The sequence below is a fragment of the Desmodus rotundus genome, chromosome 9 (genome assembly GCF_022682495.2).
Source record: "Desmodus rotundus isolate HL8 chromosome 9, HLdesRot8A.1, whole genome shotgun sequence".
NCBI lineage: Eukaryota > Metazoa > Chordata > Mammalia > Chiroptera > Phyllostomidae > Desmodus > Desmodus rotundus.
In genome coordinates this window covers 111004993-111031364 of record NC_071395.1, presented here as the reverse complement: position 1 = coordinate 111031364, position 26372 = coordinate 111004993, and the positions used below count along the sequence as shown (strand labels likewise).

The window sequence follows — 26372 nt, the reverse complement described above, 5'->3', positions numbered from 1 at the left end:
ACTGGGGCAGAAGCCATGCCCGAGCTCCTTTGGCTGTGGGCAGAACTCAGCTCCTTGGAGGTTCCTAGACTGAAGGCCGCTGTTTGGGCAGCTGGAACTCATTTCCTGGCCCTGTGGAGCTCCGCCCACAGCAACGTGTCCGTCAAAGCCAGCAGGGAGGACAGGCTGCTGGCAAGACAGAAATAGCCGTCTTCAATCTGATTGTGGAAGAGACGGCCCATGAGTACCGGGAGGCAGGGGACACCTGGACCAGCTTAGAAGTGACCCCGCACAGGGAGGCCCCCTGTGGGGGTCAGGTCTGAGCCCGGACTTTGCCTCTTTCCAGTCCGGGAGCCAGGGGCATAAGCAAGCGAGGCTTCGACAGGCCCCCAGAGCGCACGTCCTTCTCATGCGTCGGTCAGCAGGTCCGAGACGTCCCGGGGTAGCCGGCGTCCCTGCCTTCTACCCCGTCTCTGGGCACTGCTGCCTCTACTCACCTCTTCTCTCTCTTCAGTCAGCCTCTTTCTAGTCCCCCCCCCCCCACCGCTCCCCCAAGGCTTCCAGGCCTGAGGGGTCAGGCATGGCCTCGACAACAGGCCAACCAAAACAAACACTCCTGCCCTCTGACCCAAGAGGGGCCTGGTTACCCGCATGGGCGGCCACCTGTCACTTCGGCTGGGCTCGGCCGCTGTCTCCCCATGCGGCCCAGCATCTCTACTGCGCACTGTTCCCCGAACCTGCTGGGTGGCGGAGGCCTTCCAAGGACACGGGCTGCACGTCTCAGGTGTGGCCACGCTGACGCGATCCCGTGTGAGCACCTGCCCTGCTTCCACGTTTCCGGAAAGCACTTGGGCAGTAACAGCAAGAGCTTTAAAAGGTCCACATGCTTCATCCCAGTAATTAGGTTGTTTCTTCGTTGGCTGATTCAACATATATTTCTTGATTAGTCATTATGGTCCCTGCCTTCTAAAGCTTATCCATTCGTAAGGAAAACAGACATTAACCAAGTAATCACCTATGCAGCCTGGCACTGGTCTGGGCCCAGGGCGGGCTTCTCTGTGGAAGGAGAGGTCAGGCTGACTTTGGGAAGGTGCGCAAATCCCCCTGCCTCTCCAGAGCAGCAGCTGCTCTGTCCAATGGGATCGCCCAGGAAGCTTTCAAAGCCACCCACCCAGGCCCCACCCAGGCTATTAAATCCGAACCTGGGGGTGGGAGGAGTGGAGGTTTTCACTGCTCCGGGGCTGAGACCCTGGGCCTGTGGAGGGAGCGAGAGGCCTGTCCTGCAACCCCAGGGCTACTGAGCATCAGCTGATGCTCCTGTGCAGGATCCCAAACCTCTGTGCCTCAGTTTCTTCGTCTGCTCGGCGGGGATGACGCTGCCCGCCTGGGCCGTGGAGGGGCTGGCGGGCAGCGTGCCCTGTGTAGTCGGCTGCTGTCTCACTGTAGCTCCTGGGTCCCCAGCGGGGGTGGGGCATGAGGACCGGAGTCGCCCACAGGGTGTGTGCGGAGGCACAGCACAGGTTTGACAAGGGGGTGAAAAGCAGCCTGTGGGACCGGCCTGCTGGAGCCCGAGCCCCATGCAGGACATAGGACACACAGGCGGAGAGGAAAGCCAGGTGTCCCCCCTTGTCACAGAGCGATTGCATCACAGCGCTCAGGGGGAAGTGAATCTTAATTTGCTTTCCTCTGAAACATCAGTAAACACAGGGCCTGCCAGACAGGGTGGAGGGGCCGTGTGGAACCGGGCAGCAGCCCTGGGAGCGGTGGGTGGCCGAGGGTCCCAGAGTAGCGGTGGGAGCTTCCAGGTCCCGGCAGGCTCCGTCTGTGCCCTCTGGCCCTCCTGTGCCGAGCTGCCAGACAGAACCCAGACTGCCAGCTTGCATTTGAACTTCAGACAAGCAACAACAACTTCGGCACTGTAAGTATACCCCATGGAGCGCTGGCTCATGCACTAAATACACACATAGAGTTGTCCTGACAGCGGGGGAACCGGGACCCCTGTATTTTTATTTGCTAAGTGGGCGCCCCTGTGTCCTCAGCCCCCAGACCTGGACTGGTCACCCTAGAAGGGGGCTTTGCTGTTCAGAGTCGCAGACATCTGCTGGGGACCGGGGCCAGCCTGTGACCAGTCCTCGCGGGTCAGAGGCAACATGGGGCAAGTAGGGACAATGCAAGGAGGTGAGGTTTGTTTTTTTAAAAATACAGATAAAGCTGAAGACGTTCAAAGGACTGGTCTTTTTTTCTCCATTTTCCCCTTCCTGCACGGGTGAAGGCCCATGTGAGAAAATGTTCTTAAAAAAATAAAATACTGGTAAAAGCAAGTAGTGTGTGTCTTTTAAAATATGTCTTTTTGGGGGAAAATTAAAACCTAAACCATCCCATCTTAAAATCTCCAATTAAACAAACAAACGAAGCTGTACTATGACCTCCCAAAGGCTGGGGGAGGAGAATGGCGGTCCCCACTCCGCAGTCAGAGTGGCTGGTCCAGGGGGAGGGGTGGGGGCAGGCTCACAGCCCCTCAGCCCCCACACCCTCCCGGGTCCCACCTCCCTTCGGTGTTCCTCCCTCAGCCTCTTGTTTCTCTGCTCCTAGTGGGCACTCCCCACCTGTCCAGCCTCTGCCCCCCACCCCCAGCCCACCCCAGCCCTGCACCTGTTCCCTGAACATGGCACCAGGAGGCCTGGCGGGGGGGAGGGGGTGCGGCCCTGGGGTGTCTCTGCCGAGCTGGGAAGCTCGGAGAAGCGCTGAGCCTGTCCGGCCCTTGGTCTTCCCACGGTGGAGTGGAGGTAGCGACCACCCCAAGCCGCAGGGCTGCTCACACCTGGAGTGTCCACGTGTGTGCGTTTGTCACGTTGCACACTTATAACTTGTGTACTTTTCTGTGTCAATGCCGTCGTTCAATAAAATAGTTTATCAAAAATTAACAACCAAGTCCAACTGGCAAGGAGGCTTCCAAGGGGGAGAAACTGACACAATGTATCTCGCCAGGAAATGTTCCTGCCTCCAACTTTTAAGGGGAAGCAGTGACTTATTCTTTGTTGCCGGCACGTGGCTGGCAGAGCCCACCACTGTGGGGAAAACGTGTTTGGCGGAGCTCACATTTGGGTCAGTTTGATGAGGTTTTATTTAAAAAAATTAACCTTCAACCCACTGCATTCCAGGAGCCTGAAAATTTACAGCGGCTTTCTGCTTTTAATGGACTTACGATAAAAGGAAATATTTAAAGCTTACAAAATAGATGGCACTTTAAGTTCATTTTTCAAGTCATCCCATACAGCACAGACAGATAAACTCTAAAAAGAGAAACTTAAAAGGCACAGCTGCAGTAAAAAATCAGATAGCCATCGCCACGTGATGGACGCTAAAACGAGGCAGGGACCGGAGCCACGTCCTCGCAGGGGCTGGGGCAGGGCTCCCAGCTGTGCGCCCAGACAAGTTGGGGGAAGCAACCGTAACTTCCCCAGGGACTCAGTGAAAGGGCCCCCACTGTCCCCAATATTCCCCCAGGACATGGGTGCTCTGAGACCCGAGGCCCAGGGAAGGCAGCTGGAAAACGAGGTAGGGGAGGGTGGGGGAAGATGAGAAATTGAAGAGAAAAAAACATCTACTCCAGATGGGACCTACCAACCTGATCCCCAAAACAGGAGCCAAACCAACGCTAACAGAGACAAGCAAGAAAAAAATCAACCCCGGAGACACGCAATAACTCCAGGAGAAGTGGAAATAATAGAGGATTCTGAAAACAACTTTCAGATACAAATGCTTAGGACTATCAACGGAAATAAAAATGAGGAGAGCAAAGCCGGCTTCAGGGAAACAGCAGCAGGTGGCCATGAAATGGAGTCAGTCAGAGACCCTGGAACCGAGAGGTGGGATGGTCGCAGTTAAAAACCCCGCGGACAGCAGGACGCCTGCTCAGACACACGGAAAACAGGGTGAGTTGGTTGGAAGATGTTACTGGGAATGTGGCCCGGAAAGGAACACAGGAAACAGATGAAAATAAGAAGTCCCAGGTAAGAAACGCAGAGGGTGGATGGAGGAGCTCCAGAATAGCCAGCAGGCGCTTCGGAAGAAAAGGATGGAAGGAATGACGCAAAAGAGATGTTCTGAAAGATAACAGCTAAAATTTTTCGAAAACCGAAAAGAGATAGGAATCTCCAAACAAAATGGTTTGCAGGCTCTACAAACATCAGCTCGTCGTGCACAGATGCCTCACAGTGCAGCTGCAGAGCGGCCGGGGCAAAAAGGCAGATTATCCACAAAGCAGATTTCTTGTTGTCTGGACCGGGACTGTCAAGGGCTGAAGGGACCCCACTGTCACCCTAGAATTGCACAGCCAGCTAAACCTCACTCACGGGTGAGCGTAAAGTACAGGCGTTTTCAGCCGTGCAGAGTCGAGGAAAGAGCTCCCCCGACAGGACATCCCTGAAAGGTTTACCAAAGAGGGGGCGTCCGCAAGAAGTCGGCCCGGGAGGAAAGAGAAGACGCAAGGAACACGGTGAACACAGGAATTCGTTGGTTAATTTAGTTCCCATGGATTGTGAAAATAGTACCTAATTTTGTATCACAAAGAGCCAGACTGAAATTCTTTTTTTTTTTTTTAAAGATTTTTATTTATTTGTTTTTAGAGAGAAGGGAAGAAAAGGAGGAAGAGAGGGAGAGAAACATCAATTGTGGTTGCCTCTCATGCACCCCCTACTGGGGACCTGGCCTGCAACCCAGGCAAGTGCCCTGACTGGGAAACGAACCTGCAACCCTTTGGTTTGCAGGCCAGTGCTCAATCCACTGAGCCACACCAGCCAGGGCTGAAATTCTAAAAACAATAACAAAGACTGCAGGGGCTTGTGTTCAGTGGGAGAGCCAAGCTCGGGGCAGAAACACTGAATGACTTTCAACTCTGTGACAAAAATTTATAGTTAAATATCTACATTTCAATACCTGCCAGAAGGGTGCACCTGGCAGCTTCCAAACTGACAGAGAGGGAAAAAGGATGCTGAAACCCTAACCAGCCCCACAGAAGACAGAGAAGGCAGACAGAGAAACGTGGTAAATAGAAAACACACAATTAAACGGCGGAGAAAATCCACACACATCAGCCAGCGCTGCAGGATGATCTGAACAGCAAGATTAACGCACAATTCTAGGCACTGCCCACAGATGCTTATACATGCAGAACGGAATAATCTTGTAAGTGTAAAGGCCGTGGGAAAGTGGTTGGCTCTGGGAAAGGTGTGCTAACACGCAGCTCTGTGACGTGCAGGGGGTCCTGCCGTGGGTGAGGTGAACGGACAGAACGGTGGTTATTCTCTGTCTGGACGCTTTGCATTTAGAATTATTCACGGTGTCTGGGCTGCTCACCGCAGGGTACAGGGCCCGGGAACCCCCTGTCGTGTCCGCCTGCGCCAGGCCGCGTGCTAACCTGCTCTGATCGCCAGCAGTGACTCAGCCCTAGGAAACTACAGGCTTCCAGGGTGCGGGTGTGTTGCGGGGGGCAATGCCTGTCGGAGGAGGTGGCCCTTGAAGGGTCTGGAGAGCAGGGGGAAGGAGAGCAGGGCAGAGTTGGTAGCAAGGCCAGAAATCCAGGGGTTGGGACGGGGCCTCTGCCTAGCGCGACCCAGGTCACACCTTCCAGGTGCTACACACAGGCCCAGCAAGAGTGGGGCCGGGGGCACAGACAGGCTACAGCAAGAGGAGATGGAGTGGGGAACACAGGCCACAGCAGGAAAGATGGGGTTGGGCACAGGACAGGCCTGGTGGGTGCTGGGCAGAGGGTCCGAGCCATCTATGCCCACAGCTCCTCCCTCCCACCTTCCTCCCAGCACAGAGCTGGGCCTGGGAAAGTGTCTTCTCTGTTAGTGGACAGCAGTGGACTAGGACAGAAACAAGCTGGCCTCTGGGGTCGTCTCCCTTCCTCCTGCTCTCACCCACCCAGCGTCCCCTGCCCGCCCCGCCCCTGCAGAAGTGCTTCCACAGGGCACTCAGCAACCAAGACTCTGGGCGGTAACAAGCTGGGAGGCAGTGGCCACGTCCTCGGGGCCAAAGGCCTGGGACGGCTCTGAGTCTCGTGAGGCCTGTGGAGCCCTCTTGAGGTTGGTACAGCCCCCACCGCTTTGCTGTGAGGTCACCAGGCTCAGCCCATAGGGAGATCGGACACATCTGGCCTGAGCAGGAGAAAGAAGACTCGGTCTCAAGAGGTCACTGGGCTCCTCAGGGTCTGTTGGGCCAGCTCCTGGGTCTCGTCCCAGCTTTTCTGATTTCCCCTCCAAAAGGCTGGCATACCCTCCCCCGCTCGCATGGTGACCGTCATCGTGGAAGGGCAGGGCTCTCAGTGGGGTGTGGCTCCTGGTGTCCCACCAGGGGTTTCTCCCCTCACCCTGCTTCTCCCTGCCCCTTGAGGGGGGAGCAGCTGTCTGCCCCCCTACCCACCTAGTGCCTCTCAGTGGAGGACAATGCACTGCAGAGGGGCCGGTGCAGCCTGGGCTCCTCGCCCACCAGCCCTCACTGCATGGAGGCGCTACTGAGCACCCAGGCTGCGGGGCTGAGACACGTCGGCCGCCCTGGAACCCAGCCCGCATCTCAGGGCTCCAGCGTGAGGCAGTTACTCCGCTCGTCACAGAGAAAGGTCTTCTCTGGCCCAAGGTGCTGTGACCATCACTTTGCTTCAAACAGACACAGTCACTCAATCAGATAATCAAGAGTATGTGTACAACAGGTGGCCCAGGCTCCCCCTTCCCCTGCTAAACACAGCTTCAACCCTGGGGACAGAGCAAGAGGCAGGCACAGGGAATCCTGAAGAAGGACAGAGGTGGCGAGCTGCCGGGGACCCCAAGGCCAAGTTGGCGATAACCAGCAGCATCTTATGCCCCCCCCACCCCAGAATAGAAGAAGGTAACTGAAGGCATGCATTTCCCAACCCCCCACCTAGCAACAGCTGGCAGCCAAGTAGGCTCAATCCTCTCCTGGGCTGAGCAAGTCTCACCAAGACTAGGCCTGTGGCCGAACCAGCAAGGGGACAGACCAGCAGCCCCCGGCAATAGTGACTGGACACCCGCTCTCCATCCTCACCCAGAGACACAGCCTGGCACAGGGAATGGGGACATGAGGCCAAGGGACAGCCCAGCCCCCGATGCTCCAGCAGGGACAGCTCTGTGTCCTGGTGAGCCAGAGTCGTCCCTCCCAGCTGAGGCTCCAGGGGCCCGGCTTTGCGTCCCCACAGCACCAGCTGCCCCGAGCAGACCCGAAGAGCACACGAAGGTTCTGGAAGTGAGAACGTCACTGAAGCGTGGCCCCCAAACGTGCGGAAGGAGAAGGATGAAGGAGAAGGAAGGCCATCCCGTGATGAGGCAAACAGAGGGGTTTTGTAGCTGACACAGCCTCAGAGAGCAGCTGGGGAAGTTCTCAAACGGAAGGGAAGTCGTGAAAGGGGGAAGCCGGCCGCAGCAGGAAGGACAGAGCGTGGAGGAGAGAGCAGAAATCGGTTCGCACGGCAGACGGCCCTCCTTACCGCTTTCACACCCCACGTGCAACTGGAGCGCCCACGGCAACCCCTCCGGCACTCCAGACACTTGGAGAAGGGCCGCGCAGAGGCAAGTCTCTCCCGCTGCCTTGAAGCGGTAAACCACACGCACCGGAGCGCCGGGCAGGAAGCCGCGGGTCTGGGCGGACAACCACACAAAACTCCGATAACTCCATCGACGTGTCAACATGGAGTCCTAACACATCGCCACAGGAAGGCGAGGAAGGAACAGCTGACGACCACATGGAAAACGGAGAAACCAATACCGAGATGGCGGTCCACACGCCAGCTGGAGGCAGAGGCGGTCGCAGCGGACGGCGGCGTGCGGCCCATGGAGATTGCTCACAGAAAGGGAAAACATGCGCCGTGCAGGCCTATTAAAAAAACAAAAACAAAAAAACAAGAGGCTCTGTTCACATCACACGACAGACTTCAGAGCGAAGACCACTGGGGACAAAGAGGGACGTCGTGCGGTGACGACAGGCTTGGTTCAGCAGGGACACCACGATCCCAAGGCAACAGGCACACACCCAGGCCCAGAGCCTCAAAGTACTGGGTCCCGCACAACTGACGCCCCCCTTTTAGTACAAAATCCTGAGCATGGCCACCCAGTCTCCCGGCCTCAGTGACCAGAGGGCACCAGCAGCCTGTTCCCCCTGGTAGTGCCAGCCGTCTGTGGGAAAGGCCAGGTAAACCCCGGGGCGTGGCGCCCCTACTCCAGCAGGTGGCGCTGTCACCCGTTGGAATGGCTGTGTCCCCTCTGAAGGCTTGAGGACAGACCTTCTGCTGTTCCTCACTGCAGAGAAGAGGGAGAGTGACAAGCAGGGCTCAGTGTAGCTCTGTGTCCCAGAGCCACCTGCTGCCACACACACACCGGGACCAAAGGCCTTGGCCGGGCAGAGGGAGGCGGGGACCTGCGGGCCACACCTGTCTGTCACATGGGCACAGAGACACTGTGAGTCTGGGGGCTCCCGTCTGCCCCCCTCACACAAGTCATCTCATGCCGTCCCGAAGCAGCCCGCAAGGGGACAGGGGTGCCAGCCCTCGGCCATGCATTTTCGGGCGTTGGCCTTGTGGAAAGGTGTCCGTTCGGTGTGCACAACCCAAACGCCCCACTTTGGTGCTGTCCACACCCACGTCACCCAGCAAAGCATCACCTACAAGATGTTCCCGCCAAAGTCCAACCTTCTTCTAGTCACCCCTGGCTCACGCCTGACCTCCAGGTCAGGGGCAGTGTCGAGCGGACCAAGCAAGTGACCGCACGAGGAAACGGTCGGTTGGTTGTCTGGGCCAGCCTCTTCCACCATCACTGTCACACGAAGCGAAAGGGGAGGTGGGGCTCGCTCTGTGTCCCCAGAGACAAAAGAGTCTGGGCCACCACGTGCCAGGCACCGTCCTCAGTGGACCCTCGCTGGACAAGCCGGCTGCCACCAGACACGAGAACCTGAACACAGGCTGGCCACGAAGTGACACTGGGGACGACGGCTCATCTTGTTGCTACTGGGGTTGTACGAAGCAGGAAAACATGCAGTTTGGAGACCTGTTCCTCCAATACTTAAGGGGGACGTGTCGCAAAGATGGTAACAAATAATTCAGGGAAACCAGATGAAGCAACTGCGGCGAATGCGAGCCCCTGACAAATGCAGCGATGGCTACAGAGGCGCTTGTCCCTCGCACTGCTGTCTGTACTTTTCCACGCTCAAAAGTTTTCGTAACAGGTTTGGTTTTTTTTAACTTTTAATAAAAATCGAGTGCAGATCACATGGAGACGTGGGCTGGAGAGGATGTGGGCTGGAGAGGACGCGTTGAGCAGAATAAACGTACAGAGGTGACGACAGTGAGCGAGGGCGGCTCTCAACCCGAGGGAGAGATGGCACAGGAAGTTCCTGTGGGGGCCTGGGGGGCCTGGGGGGGCTGTGTGCTCTGACGGCAAAGCCCTTGAGGCCCTCGGGGGTCCTGTTTCCATCTAGGATTCCTGCCCCCCACTGCCCAAGCTGCTTGGGGGAGCTGGTGACCTGGAATGGCACAGGCCTCAAAGCAGCTCAGAGCATTCTGGAACAATGGGAAGGCCCCTGGCCTTGGCCAACAGTCCCTCACGCTGAGACCTCTGCGCCCTTCCCAGGGCCTGCTGTGGGGGCCAGGCTGCTGTTCACCAGCAGAGACTTCTCACCAAATTCAAGGTGCTCCTCATGTACCATGACCCCGCAGACCAGCCCTGTGCCCGGCCCCACCGGTCAGCCCTTGACTCACCTCCAGTCTCACTGCAGGGTTTGCTCTGTTTCTGGAGAGAAGCTGGCATGGGAGGCTGGCAGGACTCCCTGGGGTGCCGTGGCAGGCACCACAGACGCCCCCCAAGAAACTCATGCTGGAGGATAGGTGTTCACTCTCCCAATGAGGCCCACGGCGCGGCGGTGTGGGAGCCTCGTTAGGGGAAGCACCGATGAACTGTCGCTCTGGGAAATGTCGCTGGGCTGGTGCACAGCAGTGCTCATCTGCAGGAAGCACGGCGAGCTGTCCCACGCCGGCCCGGACTCCCAGACAGAAGTGCCGTGGGCATGGCGTCGGCACCACTGGCTCGGAGCGGTCTGCTACTGAAGTCTCCCGCAGATGCAGACAGCTAGGACTGAGAAGGCTGGAGCTGGCCCTCTGCAAGCGCCCGAGGCGTAAACTGTGAAGTCCCAAACCGAGGGCAGTATCTCCAGGAGCGGGTACTGGACTAGGGGCTGGGTTCGTTGGTTTTTAATGACGTGATGTCACTCGGCAACGGAAGCCAGAGAGTTTGGACTTTCACACTGTTACTGGGTTCTTTAGCTGGTCTCTTAAATATCAGGTGACCCTGCTGGTGGCCTGGGCCCCTGGCCTGGAGGAGCCCACGCACACTGGGCCTCGAGGGGCTGCATGGCTGTGTGCACGGGCTTTGGGCCACGTTCCTGTGTTGCGGCCTGTCCAGAACCACGGCCACAGGACCAGCGGAATCTTTGGGGTGCAGCACAACAAGGCTGGGTGCCTCGTCCAGCGTTCTGTTCCTCCCCCTCCCTGTCCTTCCTGGACCAGGCAGGCCTCCAAGGGCTGTGAAGGTGGGAGCGAGCCAGACGGCACAGCAGACAGCTGGTGACAATGCCCAGCCAGGTCAGGACTGAGGGAAGAAGAGGCCTGGGGGCCTGGCAGGCAGACTGGCTGCAATCACCTCGCAGAAGGAGCTGAACCCTGAGCGTGTGACCGGAAGGACCCAAGTCAGCCCTGACTCACCGTCACTGTCTGCCTCCTCTCGGCGGCTAGTATTTACGGCACACTCGCTGGCTATGTGCTAGGCTCGGCGACACACCCCGTGCTCGCCAGCTTCCTGTCACCCATAGAATAACCCTCTCGAGATTTAAAGGGACCTGAGAGCTTCTCCAAGGTCGTGCCACCACTCAGTGGCCGGGCTGAGGACTGGAGCCCGTGTGTGCCCCGTACTGGCCGCCGGCAGGGAGTGGGCCACAGTGGGGTGGCCTGCATCTGGGTCTGCAGACGCCCAGCCCAGCTTCCAGGACAGCCGCACTCCAGGGGCAGGACACAGCGCTGACCCCAGGCCCTGGGGACACGCTGGGGTGGAGAAAGAAACCCAGCTGGCTCTGTCAGATGCCATCCCAGGGAGGCAGAACGGGCTGAAAATAGAACCAATGTTCTGCTCATTTGCATGCAATTTTCCTCCAATTTGCATATCCTGTGCCAGGGTTGCTAACTCTAGGATTAGAAAATCCAGAGCATGAACGAGTTCGCGTGCCCCGTTCCAGCGCAGATAAACTCAGTCCTTAGGGTTCGTCTGGTCACCCCTAAATCAATCCCTCCCTCCCTCACACACACACGCTTCTATTCCCACTTCCCAATACGTGTTCGTGCTTTAAGCAAATTCCACACTGTGTCTCAGCAAGTGACCCCAGGGAAACCTGGCCTCACAAAAGCATGCTTCCCGGGGCTCCTTCCTACGGCCTCCCCAGCACACACGCTGACTACGGCCCGAGTGAGACGCTGCGGAAGGAAGGGCTCACTCACTGAGCAGGCTGGGGAACAACACCTCACACTTGGAGTTCCCAGTGGGTACTCACCGATGACAATGGCCATGAAGACTCCCCATGAAGTTCAGCAGAACAGCTGGTCCCAACGCTGCGATTATCGGGAGGTGAGGCCTTCCCTGGCTGGTCCACAAGTCCAGGCTCCTGACCTGGAAGCCTGCGCTCCCCGTGCAGGCCTGGGCGGGAGAGAGTCCATGCTAGGGCCTGGCGTTCAGGTGCACTTGGCTTTGGATAGCCTCATCTCCACCCCGCCTGAACCTGTGCAACCTTTGGGACTGCTCTGGGAGACTGGGCCGTCCATGGACTCAAGTCGCAACTTTCATTAAAGTCGTATCAGCTGCCGCATTGGCAGCAAGTGGTGCACCAATCAGGGTGCCCTGAGCCAGAGGCCCCGCCCCAGCTCCACCATATGGACTGCTGTGTTACTCTAGGCACATGTCTTAACCTCTCTGGGCCTCAGTTTCTTCCTTTGAGCCCTAAGCCTATTAGATTAGAACACTGATTCTCAACCAGGAATGGTTCTGCCCACCCGGGGGACAGTGGGCAATGTCTGGCAACAGTGCTGGTTGTCACAACCGGCGGGTGCTACTGGCAGCCAGAGGGTGGGGGCCAGGGGTGCTGCTCAACGTCCTGCACGGCACAGGACGGCCCCAGGCAAAGAACGACCCTGCCCAGACCGCCAACGCGCATGTGGAGAAACCTGGAGGAGGCGAATCCTGCCTCTCCAAGCTGACGCTGCCCGCTTCTCAGGGTGACAGGATGGGGGCAAGGCCACCGTCGGCCTTTGCGGGGCAGGACGCCAACTGTGGAGGTGGAGGCGGCTCACTGCCCGTCCTCCACTGTGCGTGAGGCCTCCCGGCGAATCCAGGGCACCCCGATGGGGCTCCCACGGAAGCTTCCTCCCACTGTGGGAACAACAGAGAACCAGAGAGGAGCTGATGGCCCAGCCCAGGGTGCAGGTAACTGGGAACTCGGGGGTCAGAACATGACGTTCAGGGCTCCCCAGTGTAAGGTGACTACAGAGGCACAGACCTGCGTCTCCTTCACAGACAGCCCTGCAGTCCAGGCTTCTGGGGGACAGGCAGGGGCCCCCAGCAGGCTGACACTACAGGCCTTCAACAGATGCCCACTGTGTGTTTCCAGAGACAAAGAAAGCAACATTCTCTATTATCTCTTCCCCAAAACCTGCATGCCCCTTGCAGACCAGCGCTGGCAGCCAGACCCGCACAGGGTCTGGAACGGGAAGTGTCCTCCAGTCACAGAGGCCCCGAAACCTGCCCCCTGGAGCAGAGCTGGTCCTCTGCACTTCCCCTTCAGCTTTCTCTTGGGATTTTCCAATCCAAACAGCTTCTTGGGAGGCACGCGGAAGTGTTTAGAAATGAGACAATGAAACCAATCACTCGTTCCGTTTTTGGGAGACTGCTGCCGGAGCATGCAGACATAGGGGAGAGCTGATGGCTGGGCGTGGGGACTGCACACTGCCTGCGGGGGGCGCCGCAGCAAAGGCCCGTATTCATGCATAGCCCCTCAGAAAAGACCCCTCTTCCCATCCCGCCAGGACCCTCACCGTGGCGGGCGGTGCTGGAAGGTGGGCAGGAGAACCCCTGAGTTCCTCGGCATTCGCACTGTGCTTTCTTTCTGCCACAGTTCAGCACTTACAACCGTCCTCCCTGGGGACCGGCTACTCCCTCTCCCGACCTGCGCCACATCAGTACCTACAGGGTTTCCCCGGGACTGTCGAGGGGCTGGGCCTGGGCTCCGTCCTGCGGCCGAAGAATCTAGAGAACCGCTGAGGACTCAACGAAAGTCACCGCCTCGCTCTGTACACAGAAATCATCAGATGCATCGCAGATTTACATGTAAAAAAAAAAAAAAAAAACCCACCCAGGAAAAGTACCACAAAAAAATGTAGGAGAATTTAACGTGGGAAGTCCTCTTTAAAGAGATATAAAACCTAGAAGCTATTAAGGAAAAGGCAATAAACTTGACCTCGTAAATATTACAGTTGTCTGCTCAAAAAAAAAAAAAAAAGGCCAGAGCCAAATGACCAGCCCACACGTGGCTGGCACACTCGGTGGCTTCCGGCGCCAGGTGCACACCCAAGGACAAGGCTCCTGGAACCCGGGCCCGCGGGGAACGCCAACACACCAGATGACAGGAACCAGCGAGTAATGGGTGACCGGGAAACCATCTGCCCCCCAGGAGGGCCAAGGGCACTTCCCCGAAGATGTGGAGAGCTTTCTAGTGGAAAAGGTTGATGGCCAGGTCAGGAAAGGGACGGAGGGGGTGGACAGGCCGTAAGAAATGTGGGACAGACGATGAGACACGGGGAAGGGAGTGAAGCAGGGATACGCCAGCGCACTCAGAGAAAAATGCGTAATTATACACACGCTCGTGCTTCCTTCCCTTCGACTGGGAGCCACGGTCTGGGCAGACACACCCCATTGTTGCCATTGTTGTCTCTGGGAGTAGGGACCGGTGTGGGGGCGGGGTGAAGGGAGCCAGGAGGTGGTGGGAGGGACAACACAACAAGGTGAGAGAGAACTTTTTTTTAAAAAAGATTTTATTTATTTATTTTTAAACAGAGGGGAAGGGAGGGAGAAGACAGGGAGAGAAACATCAATGTGTGGTTGCCTCTTGCGCACCTCCCATCGGGGACCAGGCCCACAACCTGGGCATGTGCCCAGACTGGGAATCGAACTGGCGACCCTGTGGTTCTCTAAGCCAGCCACGCCAGCCAGGACAGAGGGGCCTTTTTTCCTACTTTACTCCCTCTTCTTCTGTCTGAAGTTTCACCACGAGGAAGTATGCTCTTGTGATAAAAGCCAATTATTTTTTTGAAAGTGACTCTAGTCACTGAAGACTGTGCTCACCACATGGCCCCGTCACACCCACACGTCCAATTAAGCAGCACATCCCTTCTGAGGCAGGACTGCAGCAGCCTCGAGGGCTGAGCTGAAGGGACAGCAGCACCCCTGGGGGGGTATGTGCGTCCCAGGGGTGGGGCGGGGGGCTGGGGTCACCTCCGCCAGCTAGAGAGAAGGCCCACCCCTGCCCTGGCAGAGCTTGGGTTTGCTTTGGGTCCTGAGTGCAGACCAGCCCCCGAGTGAAGGGAAGGAGCAGGCTGGGCAGGCAGAGCTCACAGGTCCTCACGGGTCCTCACGTCTCTCCAGCCGGCTTGGCGTCTGCAGCGCGTCCTCAGGAAGGGCTGGGGTCACGTTACCCCGACTGCTGCGCACCGACACTATCACATGCGCCCTTTGCCCTGGGACATCAGTTCTGCTGGATACCAACTCCCGGCTCGCTCTTCCTTTCCTAGAAAATCTTCATTACTCCACTGTGTCCCTGCATAAAGCTCACCCTTTGAAAAGCTTGATTTCCCTCCACAGATGCGTCAGCATCGTTTTCTTTAAAATCCGACATTTTTAGCCCTGATTGGTGTGGCTCAGTGGGTTGGGCATCATCCTGCAAAGTGAAAGGTCACGGTTGATTCCTAGTCAGGGCACGTGCCCGGGTTGCGGGTTCGGTCCCCAGTCAGGACACATACAAGAGGCAACTGATCAACGTTCTCTCATACATCGATGTTTCTCTCCCCCTCTCTAAAAATAAACAAACCTTAAAAATATAAAATCCAGCCCCTTGGCTAAAACGTCCCTTGGAGCCAGTCACTCTCAGGTGCTGGCCCCTCCAACATCACGTTACGTTGGCCGTTCTTCGCCGGCCCCCACTTCCCTCGGCACCTTCCCCTCCTCGGACCCCCCTTTCCGCCTCTGCCTTGCACCCCCCCTGAAAGCACCCTCTGTGAACTGCTTCCCTGAGAGTTCCCCGTGACTTAGTCTTCACCTCTGGCGTGGTTTCCTCATCCACTTGTAACTGAGTCCTGTCCCCTCTGAGTCCTGTCCCCTCGGTCTGAGCTCTCCGACGCGTCACAGCTCCCGGGCTCACCCCCGCCGTCTGCAGGACCTCGTGCTCCTCACTCTCAGCTTTGGTCGGACCGGACTTCTGACACTTCCCTGATGCTTTTTAAGTGCTTATAAAACACGTCCATTTGCTCCAGTCTGGGTCGTCTTTCCACCCTGTCCCCTGCCCTGCTGAAGTTCTATTCCACCCCAAGCAGTTTTTCCTTCACTAGAAGGGAGCCCGGGCAGGTCAGCTGGGGGACTTCGAAGGGGCTAGTCCGTTCCCACCACTCAGCCTCTCAGTGGCAGCCCTCGGCGCCCACCAGCTGCCGGAAGGGCACGGATCCTGCCTGACCCGCCCGCTGGCCCAAATTGGCTGCTGCGCTCGCTCCCCACAGGGCACCTAGGGCTCTGTGGGGGCCCTGTGCCTGGACGCCCTGCCGTTTGACACATGGGGCCTGTTATGAGTGCGGTCTGTGCCTCCGTTTGGAGTTCACGGGGACATGCTGTCCCCGGGGTTCGCTGTGGTGGAGTGTCTGTAACAAACCCGCCACCTTCACAGTCCCGACGCATCCAGGTCAGCTCCCTGTGGGCTTTAGGTTTTGCAACCCACCTACTGTTTCCATGAGGGGGACACTGCCACCAATGTCCCAGAATCCCCGGCTGGCCAGACCCCAACCTGTCCAAACCACGGATACGCAGGTCTGCTCCGCGACACCAGTAACCCCACCTCCGCCCCGACTCAAGCACCAGAAGACGCCTGAGGCTCCGCCGGCCTTGTGTAGAGACTACGGGGAGACGTCGTGTCTTTGAGGAGGGCTCTGGCGGCCCGGTGTGAAGACACTATGGCTGTCTCTGGGACGCTGCGCCGCGCTGTGGCACTCGGAGACACTCTGGAGACGCCCGCCTGATTTTCAGTTGCCGCTGGCTGCCACCGCGAGAATCTGATGCCTAACCAAAGGCTGGGGAACAGCAGGCCCCATGGACGGATAGACAGATGACGGGCAGAGACATGCTGGATCAGCGGAGGGGGGGTTCGTGCAGGGGCCTCTCTTCCCTCCAGGAACAGTAAGGTCACCGTGAGTCACCCCCGTGCTGAGGTCGGAAAGCGCACGTTAGCTATCTAGACCCCTGGGGAGACGCTCCTACCTGCGGACACGTTCAGGCAGCACTTGCTCCGCACCCCAGGTCCCAGCCGGTCCCCTTGGCCGGCTCCCACCAAGGACAGGCGCTGACTAGGGAAGCGAAAGACATCACAGCTCCTGATGGGCAGGTGGGCAGGCGGGGAGCTGGGATAAGGCGGCCCAGGTTTCTGAAGGTGCACACCTGCCTGTTTCATTTGCTCTGAGGCCACCTGGTTGAAGGAACCATCGTAGTACTAAGGAAACATCCCATCAGGCAACATGCTGTCATTTGTGTTTCATTCTGACCTCGTGGAGTTTAAGAAAAACGACAGCACGTGTTCTGGGAGCGAGAGACCGGCGAGCCCCGGCTCCCTCCTCGCGGGGCAGTGAGCGAGCCGGGACTTCCAGAACCCCAGCGCTCAGGCTCCCGCCTCCCCTCCCTCCCTCCCTCCCTGCAGAGGCCGACAGCTCTTCCAGGGAGACTTCACAGTAACAAAAAGACACCTGCTTTCTTTAAACAGTTCACATTTATTATCGATAACAATAAAAAAATCTTGTAAAGACTATCAGGATTGTATTACCAAGAGTGAGGTAATATGTTTACAAAACATTTACAGAATTTCGTATGGAAATAATGCATTTCGGGAGGAAAGGGAACGAAGACACTCATCGCAGAGGGAACCCGAAGACCCGTTAGTGCTGGGAAAGGCAGGAGGACAGCCGCTACTGAGGGAGTGCGGGGCACTGAGAGGCCGGACGGGCTCGCCCGCGTCACCGAGGCTCACGCCACGGCTCCCACACAAGGAGAGCAGCCGAGTGACGCAGGAGCAACCCGCAGGCATCGGCGCGGTCCTGTGCTTTGAACTCTTAAAGACGCATTCAGCCCTTGGAGGTAAAACAGGGCCACTTCTGAATCAACTTAAAAAGAACAGATCTTCAGACTGGGGGAGGGGCTGGCTGTGACTCAAATAGTTCTACAAACACCCCTGGGCTGCTGTGGACTGTTGAGGGAAGCGGTTTCCTGGCAGCTGTCAGCAAAATCGCCATCTGAGACACAGAGAGAGAGAGAGAGAGAGAGAGAAGGGACCGTCTTCAGGTCCTTGGAACTTGGAAACAAGAAGCACCAACTGGAAGCAGCAACGGACCCTACTGTGCTTTCTAGAGGAAACAGGCCTCTAGGTGCCAACGAGGAGCTTCTCTTCTCAGAGGAAAGGCCCAGCTGCGTGCCAAGAAGGCTGGCAATCGCAGGCCAGCCCACGGCCGCCGTCAGTGTGAGGGCAGGTGCGAGCGCCTCCCTGACCAGGGGAGGCCCCGCTTCTTCTGAGCCCTCCTGACACCTCTGCTCTGGGACCCACAGACACCCACCAGACACCCGCAGCGTGGCCTGAGACAACGTAGCCCAGGACTTCTGGGCCCGGCACACACGCCTTAGCTCCGAAGGCCCCACCTCTGCCACATACAACACCGCACGTCACGTCTTATCCCGAGTAACCCGCTGCAACACGGGCAAATTCGCAAGTAGCCGGCCTTTCCCATAAAAAGCCAAAATCCGAGAGCCAGTACGAGACAGAACAGGCTTTGGAAGTGGGAATGAAAAGAAAATGTGAAAGGCAAACCAATTTCCTATCTGCTTGACTCCTAGGAAGAATCTCGTTACTTGGACCAAGGACCCTCACCGCAGCCCACCAGCCCCACACAGCCATGCCCACGTGCACATGCACGCTGGGAGTCCACTTCCTTCTACAAAGACGCAGGCGGGGCTCCTACAGGCCGCGTGCCATCCTGAAGCGGCCAGCCACATCAAGGGGTCCCTGCTTAGCCAAGGTGAACACCAGGCAGCTTCAACGTGGCAAACGCAAGTGTCCTCAAGTTGCCCTCCAGGACTAGCAGGGCCACCTGGGCTCTGATGCTATGAAGCTCGGAGGGCGCTGGGAAGGAAGTCGGGAACGAGCTCAGAACTGACGCGCGCAGGCAGGAGGAGCAACACGCCAGAAGGAAGAGGGAAAGGCGGCCCACCGCCCCTGGACACGCCCAGAAAGCCTGCTCTGGGAGTACTGAGATTTGATTTGAAAAGGAGGAAAGAGACAATCATGTTCAATGATGGCGGTGTCTTCCTGGCGCCACGGGCGCCCCCTGACCCGCCAGCACCGACGTGAGAATCCGTCCGGCCAGGGAGCCAGGCTGGGGCTCCCACAGGCTGCCTCCCAGTCCTTCCAGCCTAAGCGGCGCCTGCTCTCACGGCAGCGAGCGGGCTGTCGCTGCGAGCAGGCGGAGGCAAGGGCTGCCGCGTGGGGGGCAAGTCAGCAGCTCCTGCTCCACGTGGGAAGGTGAGGCCGCCTCTGCAGGGTGGTGTGGAGGTTCATCCGCTAATGGACAGTGTGGAGGTTACGTGGAACGTGTTTTGCATCGACACTCGAGACGAAGTCAACCTCTTAATTAGTATATAAACTACTTTCTTTCCCGATAGCCCTTGCACTCTGGCTTGACTTTGTACACGCTGCACACAAAACCTATGGCTACGGAGTCGGCGTTAGAGTCAACACTGCCTGTCGAGACGGCGTCGGGACCAGGGACTACGTCTACCATCTCGACAGCTATCTGCTACCTAGGGGTCGGAGGCGTCTGCACACTGCGGCCGCCGGGCGGGTGGCGTGCTGGGGCTGTCCGAGGAGGAGGCGGTGGCGGCGGCGCGGCACTACCTGGAAATCATGGAGCTGGAGTGGGACTGGCTGGAGGAGGTGGTGGCGGCACTCAGCTGGGAGAACCCGCTGTGGCTGGACTCCAGGCTGGTCATAGAACCTCTGCAAATAGCACAGCGAGGGGACGAGGCGTGAGGGCCGAGAGCCACCCAGCTTCCCACCCTGTCTGCTGTCTGCCCCCCCCACCGCTCTGCAGGCCCCCATCCCCCACTGGCAGCACTTACAAAGCAGGATATCTGGGCAGGGCCCCCTGCCCACATGCCCTGGAGGGAGGGTCAGGCATAGCCAAGGGTCCACATGCCCTCGTGCACAGGTAGCATAGTGAACTGGCCATAAGTGGGCCAAGGGTCACTTCGGCCGGCACCCAAGCTTCCCCTGCCCTGCCGGAGCCCACACCTGAAGTCCTCGGACCCGATCACTTCGGTGTAGTACATCACTTTACACTTGTGGGAGGAGACCTGCAGCGAGGCCAGCACATCGTCCACGCGGGGCAGGTTGGTGGCGGCACACGCTGGCATGCTGTGGAATTTCCACTGCAGGATGTAGAAGCCTGGCCACCTTGTCACGTGGGAGCCCTGGAACAAGTCAGGCAGAGCTGGCTGAGGCAGCCTCCTTCCAAGCCCCTGTCTGGCAGTGGGTCTGGCAAAGCCAAGGGAGCCATCCTGGACTCAGCAGTGGTCACTGACCATCTGGACAAGTGAAGGGCCCGCTACTCTGGTTCATTATCAGGGTCGGCCCCAGCCAGGCGTCTGCTGGGTGCTGGGAAGGTGACAGGGAGTGACACTGAGTGTGCCTGCCCCAACAACCAGGACCGAAGACCTCAAACAGGGCCTTTACTCGACCTTGAGAAGGTCAAAGAAGGCCATCTGGACCAGACTTCCAACGATCGGACCAGCGCATTCTAGGCTGAGACATCTAGGATGGCCACTGAAAACCGAATGTCCATCCGTGCCAGTCACTTCTGTAATTCTGCACTGAAAGGCTGGGATGCAGCTTAAAGTGCCCGCTAGTTTAAAACTCAGGAAGACCCTTTCTTGTGCCAGGACACTGACAGGCTCGTCCCCAAAACCGCAAAGGCAGCGAGGCCCCGCGGCTGCTGGGAGGGCCAAGGCACGCAGAACTGCCGCTGCGAGCACGCGCACTCAGGGCGACGGGCTACAGTTGCTCGGGCGGACTGACGGAGCATTTGCACTTGAGCAGAATGCTCGGCAATGACAGCGAACAGTCCCCTAGGCACTCCTGTCTCTCGCTTCTATTTAGGGTGACGTCCCTCTGCAGGAAGCAAGCGGAACACGGTCAAGGGCGCGCTGGTGGAAGTCTCTGAGCCCCAACTGTGCGCACATCCTGCCTGACCCTCCCTCCAGGGCTCTCTGCTGAATACACGCTGGAGAAAACTCGCGCACTTGAGACAGAAGCCGCGGGTTCTGTCCCAAACTCCCCCCAGGCCTGAGTCCTTTTCCCCCCGCAGACTTGCTTGGCTCCTTCTGATGGACCTGGAACCGGACTCACCCAGCCGGCCCCCCACTGACATGCGGCGTCCCCGAGACAGAGCCGGGGCTCGGCCGTGTCAGCCGGCCTCACCTGCACGCTTTCTCCTTCTTTGCAAATCAGGGGCGACTCCACCATGCTGTAGTCCCGGCCCAGCTGCCAGGCCCTGTCTATCAGCTGCGCATTGTTCCCTCCTGGAGAAGTGATGCTGTGCGCCCCCAGCGAGTCCTTCTTGGGAGGCTGTGGGGACCGCTTGGAGTGGTAGATGTTAAAGACAATGTCCCCTTTGCACACGTCAAAGTCCCAGGTGATCACTGACGAGGCGTCCACAATCTGAATGAGAATCTGGAAGAAGAGGGGCTGCGTCAACAACCGAGGCAGCGCAGGCGCTGGCCGCACTGTGCTGGGGAGGCGGCGTGGCCTCAGCACGCAGTCACCGGCAACCATCCAGGCTCCCACTCACAGGCTCCTGCTCCGTGTCCCAGGCCGCTCTGTGCTCGTCACTAGCTACACGTACAGTCCACGATTTCCCGGGACCTGCTCTTTCGGCCGAGCTCTGAAACACTGAGTCCTGACTGTAAAAAGCGTCTCCGCAACACAAAGAGGACAGCCCTGGCCGGTGCGGCTTGGCTGGTGGGGCGTCACCCCACAACCTGAAAGCTCGTGGGTTCAGTCCCTGGTCGGGGCACTCACAAAGGCAACCAATCGGTGTTTCTTTCCCTCCCTTCACCTCTAAAACTAATAAGCACGTCCTTGGTGGGGACTGAACGCACACACACAGGATACAAGGCAAGACGGCATGCAGGTGGGCCCACGGGCCGCTTGGACCCGCAGCGCAGGGGGGACGAGTGCAGGGGGGCTGGCACAGGTGGGAGGTGAACAAAGAACACAAGGGGAGGGCGGATGCGCCCCTGCTCACAGTGGGACAGTGGCAGCCCGCTGCGGGTGGGGAGGGGAGCCACCTGGCATGGGCTGGGGGAAGGGTGGGGCCTGAGAGCCAATCTGAAATCTACACTTAATCCTGCGCGCATTTAAAGTTTCCCAACAGGGAATGATCAAAGTTACAGTTTCAAAAGATTGCTGTGGGAGGGACAGGAGAATTAAAACCAGCTGGGAAAGCTCTGTGTTCACTAAAAATCCCAGCAGAAGCCACAGCCACATGCTCCCTCCGCGTGCTCCCTCTGTGTGCTCCCTCCACGAGCAGCATGGGCTCCATCCAGCGAGCAAGCGGCTCCTCCTCCCACCGCACCACAGCCTTTCCTCGCTGTGAAACGCCACTGCGGAGTGTCCCTGCAGCGCAGACTCCACAGAGCACCAGGGTCCCATCTAAGGACCACGGTGGCCCTGAGGCTCGGCCCACTTGCTCCCCTCTGCCCAGGGGCCCCTGGGTGGCGCTCCTGACATGAGAACCCCGCCTGACAAGCACCCTCTTTCCAGCCTGCACATTGGGGACGTTTAATCCAGCCTTCATTTCAGAGGGGTCACTGTCCTTGGTTTGTGCTCTCCCTAAGCCCCACAGCAGACATGGAGTTCTTACTGTTCTGACATAAGAACTGCTCATACCGGCTACCCATTTCCACGGACACTCTGTGACTCTCAAGTTCTGTACTGTGGACAAGGGTGACAGTGATCTCAGAGGGGACAATTGAGAACTCCGCCTCCTCGAGCCAGCCTCCTAGTAAGAAACAGGAACAATCCTCCAGACGCAGGCGTGAAAAACCCAAGACCCCTACCTAACTGGCGACCGAGGCAGAGCAAATTTCTACCGCCGCCTGTTCAAACCACAGCAGCAGCATCAGCCTGCCCCACCAGTGACGGGCAGATCATCTCGGGAGACACGGCAGCCAGGGCTCTGTTCCTGGTCACGGCCACAGGCCACCCAAGGAGCCCGTCCTCTCTGAGGCCGCTGCGGAGCACTGCCGTCCTCTCCGCAGCCGGGGCTCCGGAAAGGGCGACCCAGGTGTGAGTCCCTCACACCTCAGGAGGCCACGATGCCCCAGGACACACACTGAGCATTAATAACCCAGGAATGCCCTTGCTTCTGCACCACAATGTGGCAGCAAAAGGGGGATTTCTCCTCACTCCATTAGACCGAGAAAAATGGGGACATTCCTTTAAAAATAGAAATGACCAAAACCCAGTCAACCACACGAAAAACGAGACTGGGCCCAGGTAACCGTGAACGAACTAAACCCGCGAGCAGACTCGCTGCGCACAGCCCCACGTCCAGGCCCCCGCAGACCGGCGGGGGAGCCCGTGCGCGCAGCTGCTCTCGGCGCCGAGGCCTGTCTGGCAGGAGCCTCGGTTCTCCTGAGCCACGTCCACGGGGAGGCCCGCCGATGGAGCTCTGGGCCCGAGGGGCCCGGCACCCACCCGCCCGGCGCACACACCTCGTGGGGGGCTCCTTTGAACACGCTGGCGGACTGGTAGATGGTCTCGGTCCAGAGCTTGAGGTCCTCGTTCTCCAGCTCCTCCGCAGTCCGGTACAGAGACTTCGGAACCAGGCCGCCCTCTGGCACTTCACACTGGAAATGAGGCAAACGCGGCAATGAGACCCAGGCAAACACGACAGATCCCCGCCAGTCCAACCGCACGCCGAGCGCTGCAGCGATAGGGCCGACTCCCCGGCACTGCTGAGGAATGGGACCCTGGCGATGGCATCACTCGGTCGAACTCGGTGACACCACTTTAAAACCCACTTAATCACGTGTCAGGCTTCGAATAAACGGGAACGAGCGGAAGCCGATTTATCGCAGAATGCACACTGACGTGCATGAGGCAGCGGACCCAATTACTAAAGCCGGTTTACAGAAGAATTACAAGTGCTTATTCTGCACTGTAAAAGGAAAACATTACGTTAAGAAAGGGGTTATTCTCAGCAGCCACAGGCATTATTTTCATTACGTGCAAGTACGGTCTAGACACGTAGTCAACGATGAAGCTCCGGTCCAGCCGAGCCGGCGTGCAGTCGGTAACATCAGCTGCGGAACAGTGAAGGACAGCGTCTCTGAACTCGCTTACAACAGGCCCAGCCGAATTAGAGTTTGCACACTTCGCACATTTCCTAACTGACCTTGAATGACAACTTCACACCGCAGCTCTTAACACCCAAGTGCTGCCTGCACTACCAGCCCGGGGAGGTGACCGCAGAGAACGCAAACACGGCTGGAAGCCTGTCCCTGAGAGACGTCCCACAGAAGACTTCACACCGACACACGGTGAAACCCTCGCGCAGAGGAAAGCAGATGTGAGCGCCGCCTCTTCCACAGTAGCAGCACAGAGGGGAGCGAAGCCCCGAAGGCCAGAGAGTGGTGACCGCCCTCAGCTGCGGGGACCCCCACTGTGGGGGTGCCACGGTGGTCAGGGTGACGAACACGGGCACCGTGGCCAGGACTCACACACACTGTCTGCTCCGGCCCAGCTGCTCTGCCCCCATGAGAAGCGACCACGTGGGGGCTCTCCATGCGGGGGCTCAGCCGTCTGCGGGCATCATCCCTGACCCTGACCTCAGCGGGACTGTCACGGGCACTTGGAAAGTGGGGGTCCTGTAACTTACCTGTCCCTTCGCATGGCGCTGTTACGCGCCCACAACTCCCAACAGCAGAGCCGCTGGGCTCGGGCCGAGTCCAAGCGCTATTATTTAAACTCCTCTGCCCACCCAGAGTCCCCAACGGGCGACTCGTCAGCTGAGCACGAGCGCCACACCCACGTGTCTTCAAAGGGAACTTCATTCACCAGGAAGAACGAGAGTCCTTTCTCTGATGAGACCCTGACGGGGACGCCATGATGCCTGGTGGCTTCAGCTGCCACTGTGGCCCAGTCCAGGGCCTCTCCAGGCTCCAGCTTCCTTCACCCTCCCGTCAGGCAGGGGAGCCCCAGAGGCGGGGGTTGCTCAGGGGACTGAACCCCTCCAATTCCCTCTTCACAGTAAGGGCAGAGAAGCGAGGCATCTGCCTGACAACCTAGCAATCCAATGTATTAAAAATCCCAAATTGTATATGCGAGAACTAATTCCCTTAATTCATCCCCTTTAATATATTATTCTGATTCATTGTCAATGGGGAAACATTTTTGAGAATCGCTTTGATATTTTAATAGTGTCTTTAAAAAATGCACAGTTCCTCCCAGTTAAAACATCCGACTCACACAAAGCCGAGTGGAGACAGCCAGCTGCAAGCAGGATAGATTCTAAAACAAGCTCTCGCCAGACCTCACGATGAGGAAATGTGCATGTTATCAAAAATCACCTGAACGGTGGGTCCGAGAGATGCCAGCCGAAAATAAAAACAAAGCAAACACTCCGAACTGGAAGTTCTGAAAACCATCTGTGCGCGCCAGCACCCGCTGTGCCACGCCTGCGGGCCCGCCCAGGGACCTACCATGCACTCGCCGCCCAGGAAGTCGGGGATGATCTCTTTGTCGATGTAGTCCAGCAGGCCTCCAGGGCCCTGGTAGTCATTGCCCGCGTAAATGAGGAACTTCCTCCTGGTGTTGTCGTCGATGAACGGGCTGACCTGTGAGGAAGAGAGATGCCGGTACCCTCTTTGCCTGCTGCCTGACTCCCGGAGGTCAGAGCCGCAAGGGGGTGTTGTGTGTGAGGGAAGGGGCCCGGAGTCTGGGGCGCATCTTTGTGAGGTCCACCTGCGTGGCCCTCGGGAGTCAGACTCTCGGGAGTTCTTTCCTCCCTTAAACGACCTGAGAAATGTTACGTCTTTCCCAGTCACCTTTGTTTTTCCTAACTAGCCAGGACTTAAAGGCACAGACACGTGGGTATGAACGTGGGCGTGCGTGTTGCGTGTCTGCCTCACAAACGCCAAAAGGTGCTGCGCGACGGCATCCAACCCACCAGTGTCCAGAGGACGGGGAACACGCGGGGGGCCCGCAGGATCAGCAGGCGGCCCAGCGTCTCGGGGTAGTTGGCCTCCACCACCTCGATGATGCGCAGCAGGGCCTTGACGCCGGGTCTCCACAGGTGGCGCATGTTCAGGCCCTCCAGGTCCACCAGGCAGGTCCACGAGCTGCGGGTGCGCAGACGTGTTATTCCGCGGGCTGCGCTGGGCACACCGGGCCCCAGAGCTATGCTTTCCTCTTCTTGATGTTACCGAGTAACCACTGACGGCCACCCTCCCACCCCAGCAGTGATGGGACTGCCGGGTTATGAACCACACCCCCATGTGCTGTGTGAGGTACGCGGGGTCAGTGCGGCGGGCCCCCCGCCCTCTCCACACGGATGGTGACTAAAACCCTCGCTCTAACGTGCTCAGGGACCCAGCAGAGGCAAGCACTGTACTTGACGGGCAGGGCCACTTCTGCTGACCCCACGGCATAGTAAACTGCCCCTGACCGCGCAGGGGGACTGAACTGCAATAAGCCGCTCTCCTACAAGCGTTCACCGAGTCGAGCACCGTCTCGGGAGCTGAGCACGCAGCGTGAACACAACCTCAACCCTCCACACACACTCTTCTCAGGGCGACCTCTGACCCCTGCACCTTCCAACATAGCCCACCCAACCAGCTGTGTGACTCAGGAGCACAGTGTGGCTTTCGTACTCCCTTCCTCAGCAAAAGCAAGCAAACCACCACAACAAAACGCACACAACCAAAGCCCGCAAC

General features: G+C 58.3%; 1 protein-coding gene across 4 annotated transcripts in view; it reads right to left on the bottom strand.

The window, feature by feature from the left end:
* Nucleotides 1-17081: 17081 nt before the first annotated feature.
* Nucleotides 17082-26372, bottom strand: part of SEC14L1 (SEC14 like lipid binding 1) — a 44310-nt gene continuing 35019 nt past the window's right edge. For 3 of the 4 annotated variants that reach the window (XM_053910607.1, XM_053910604.1, XM_053910605.1), the window contains 7 exons: nt 25607-25778; nt 25140-25274; nt 23151-23285; nt 20854-21105; nt 19669-19847; nt 19273-19374; nt 17082-17620 (listed from right to left, as the gene is read on the bottom strand). In XM_053910607.1, the coding sequence (XP_053766582.1) occupies nt 17605-17620; nt 19273-19374; nt 19669-19847; nt 20854-21105; nt 23151-23285; nt 25140-25274; nt 25607-25778 (991 nt within the window). In that variant the 3' untranslated portion in view covers nt 17082-17604. Of the gene's footprint in view, nt 19375-19668; nt 19848-20853; nt 21106-23150; nt 23286-25139; nt 25275-25606; nt 25779-26372 lie in introns of all 4 variants that reach the window. The other variant, XM_053910606.1, reaches the window with a different exon arrangement.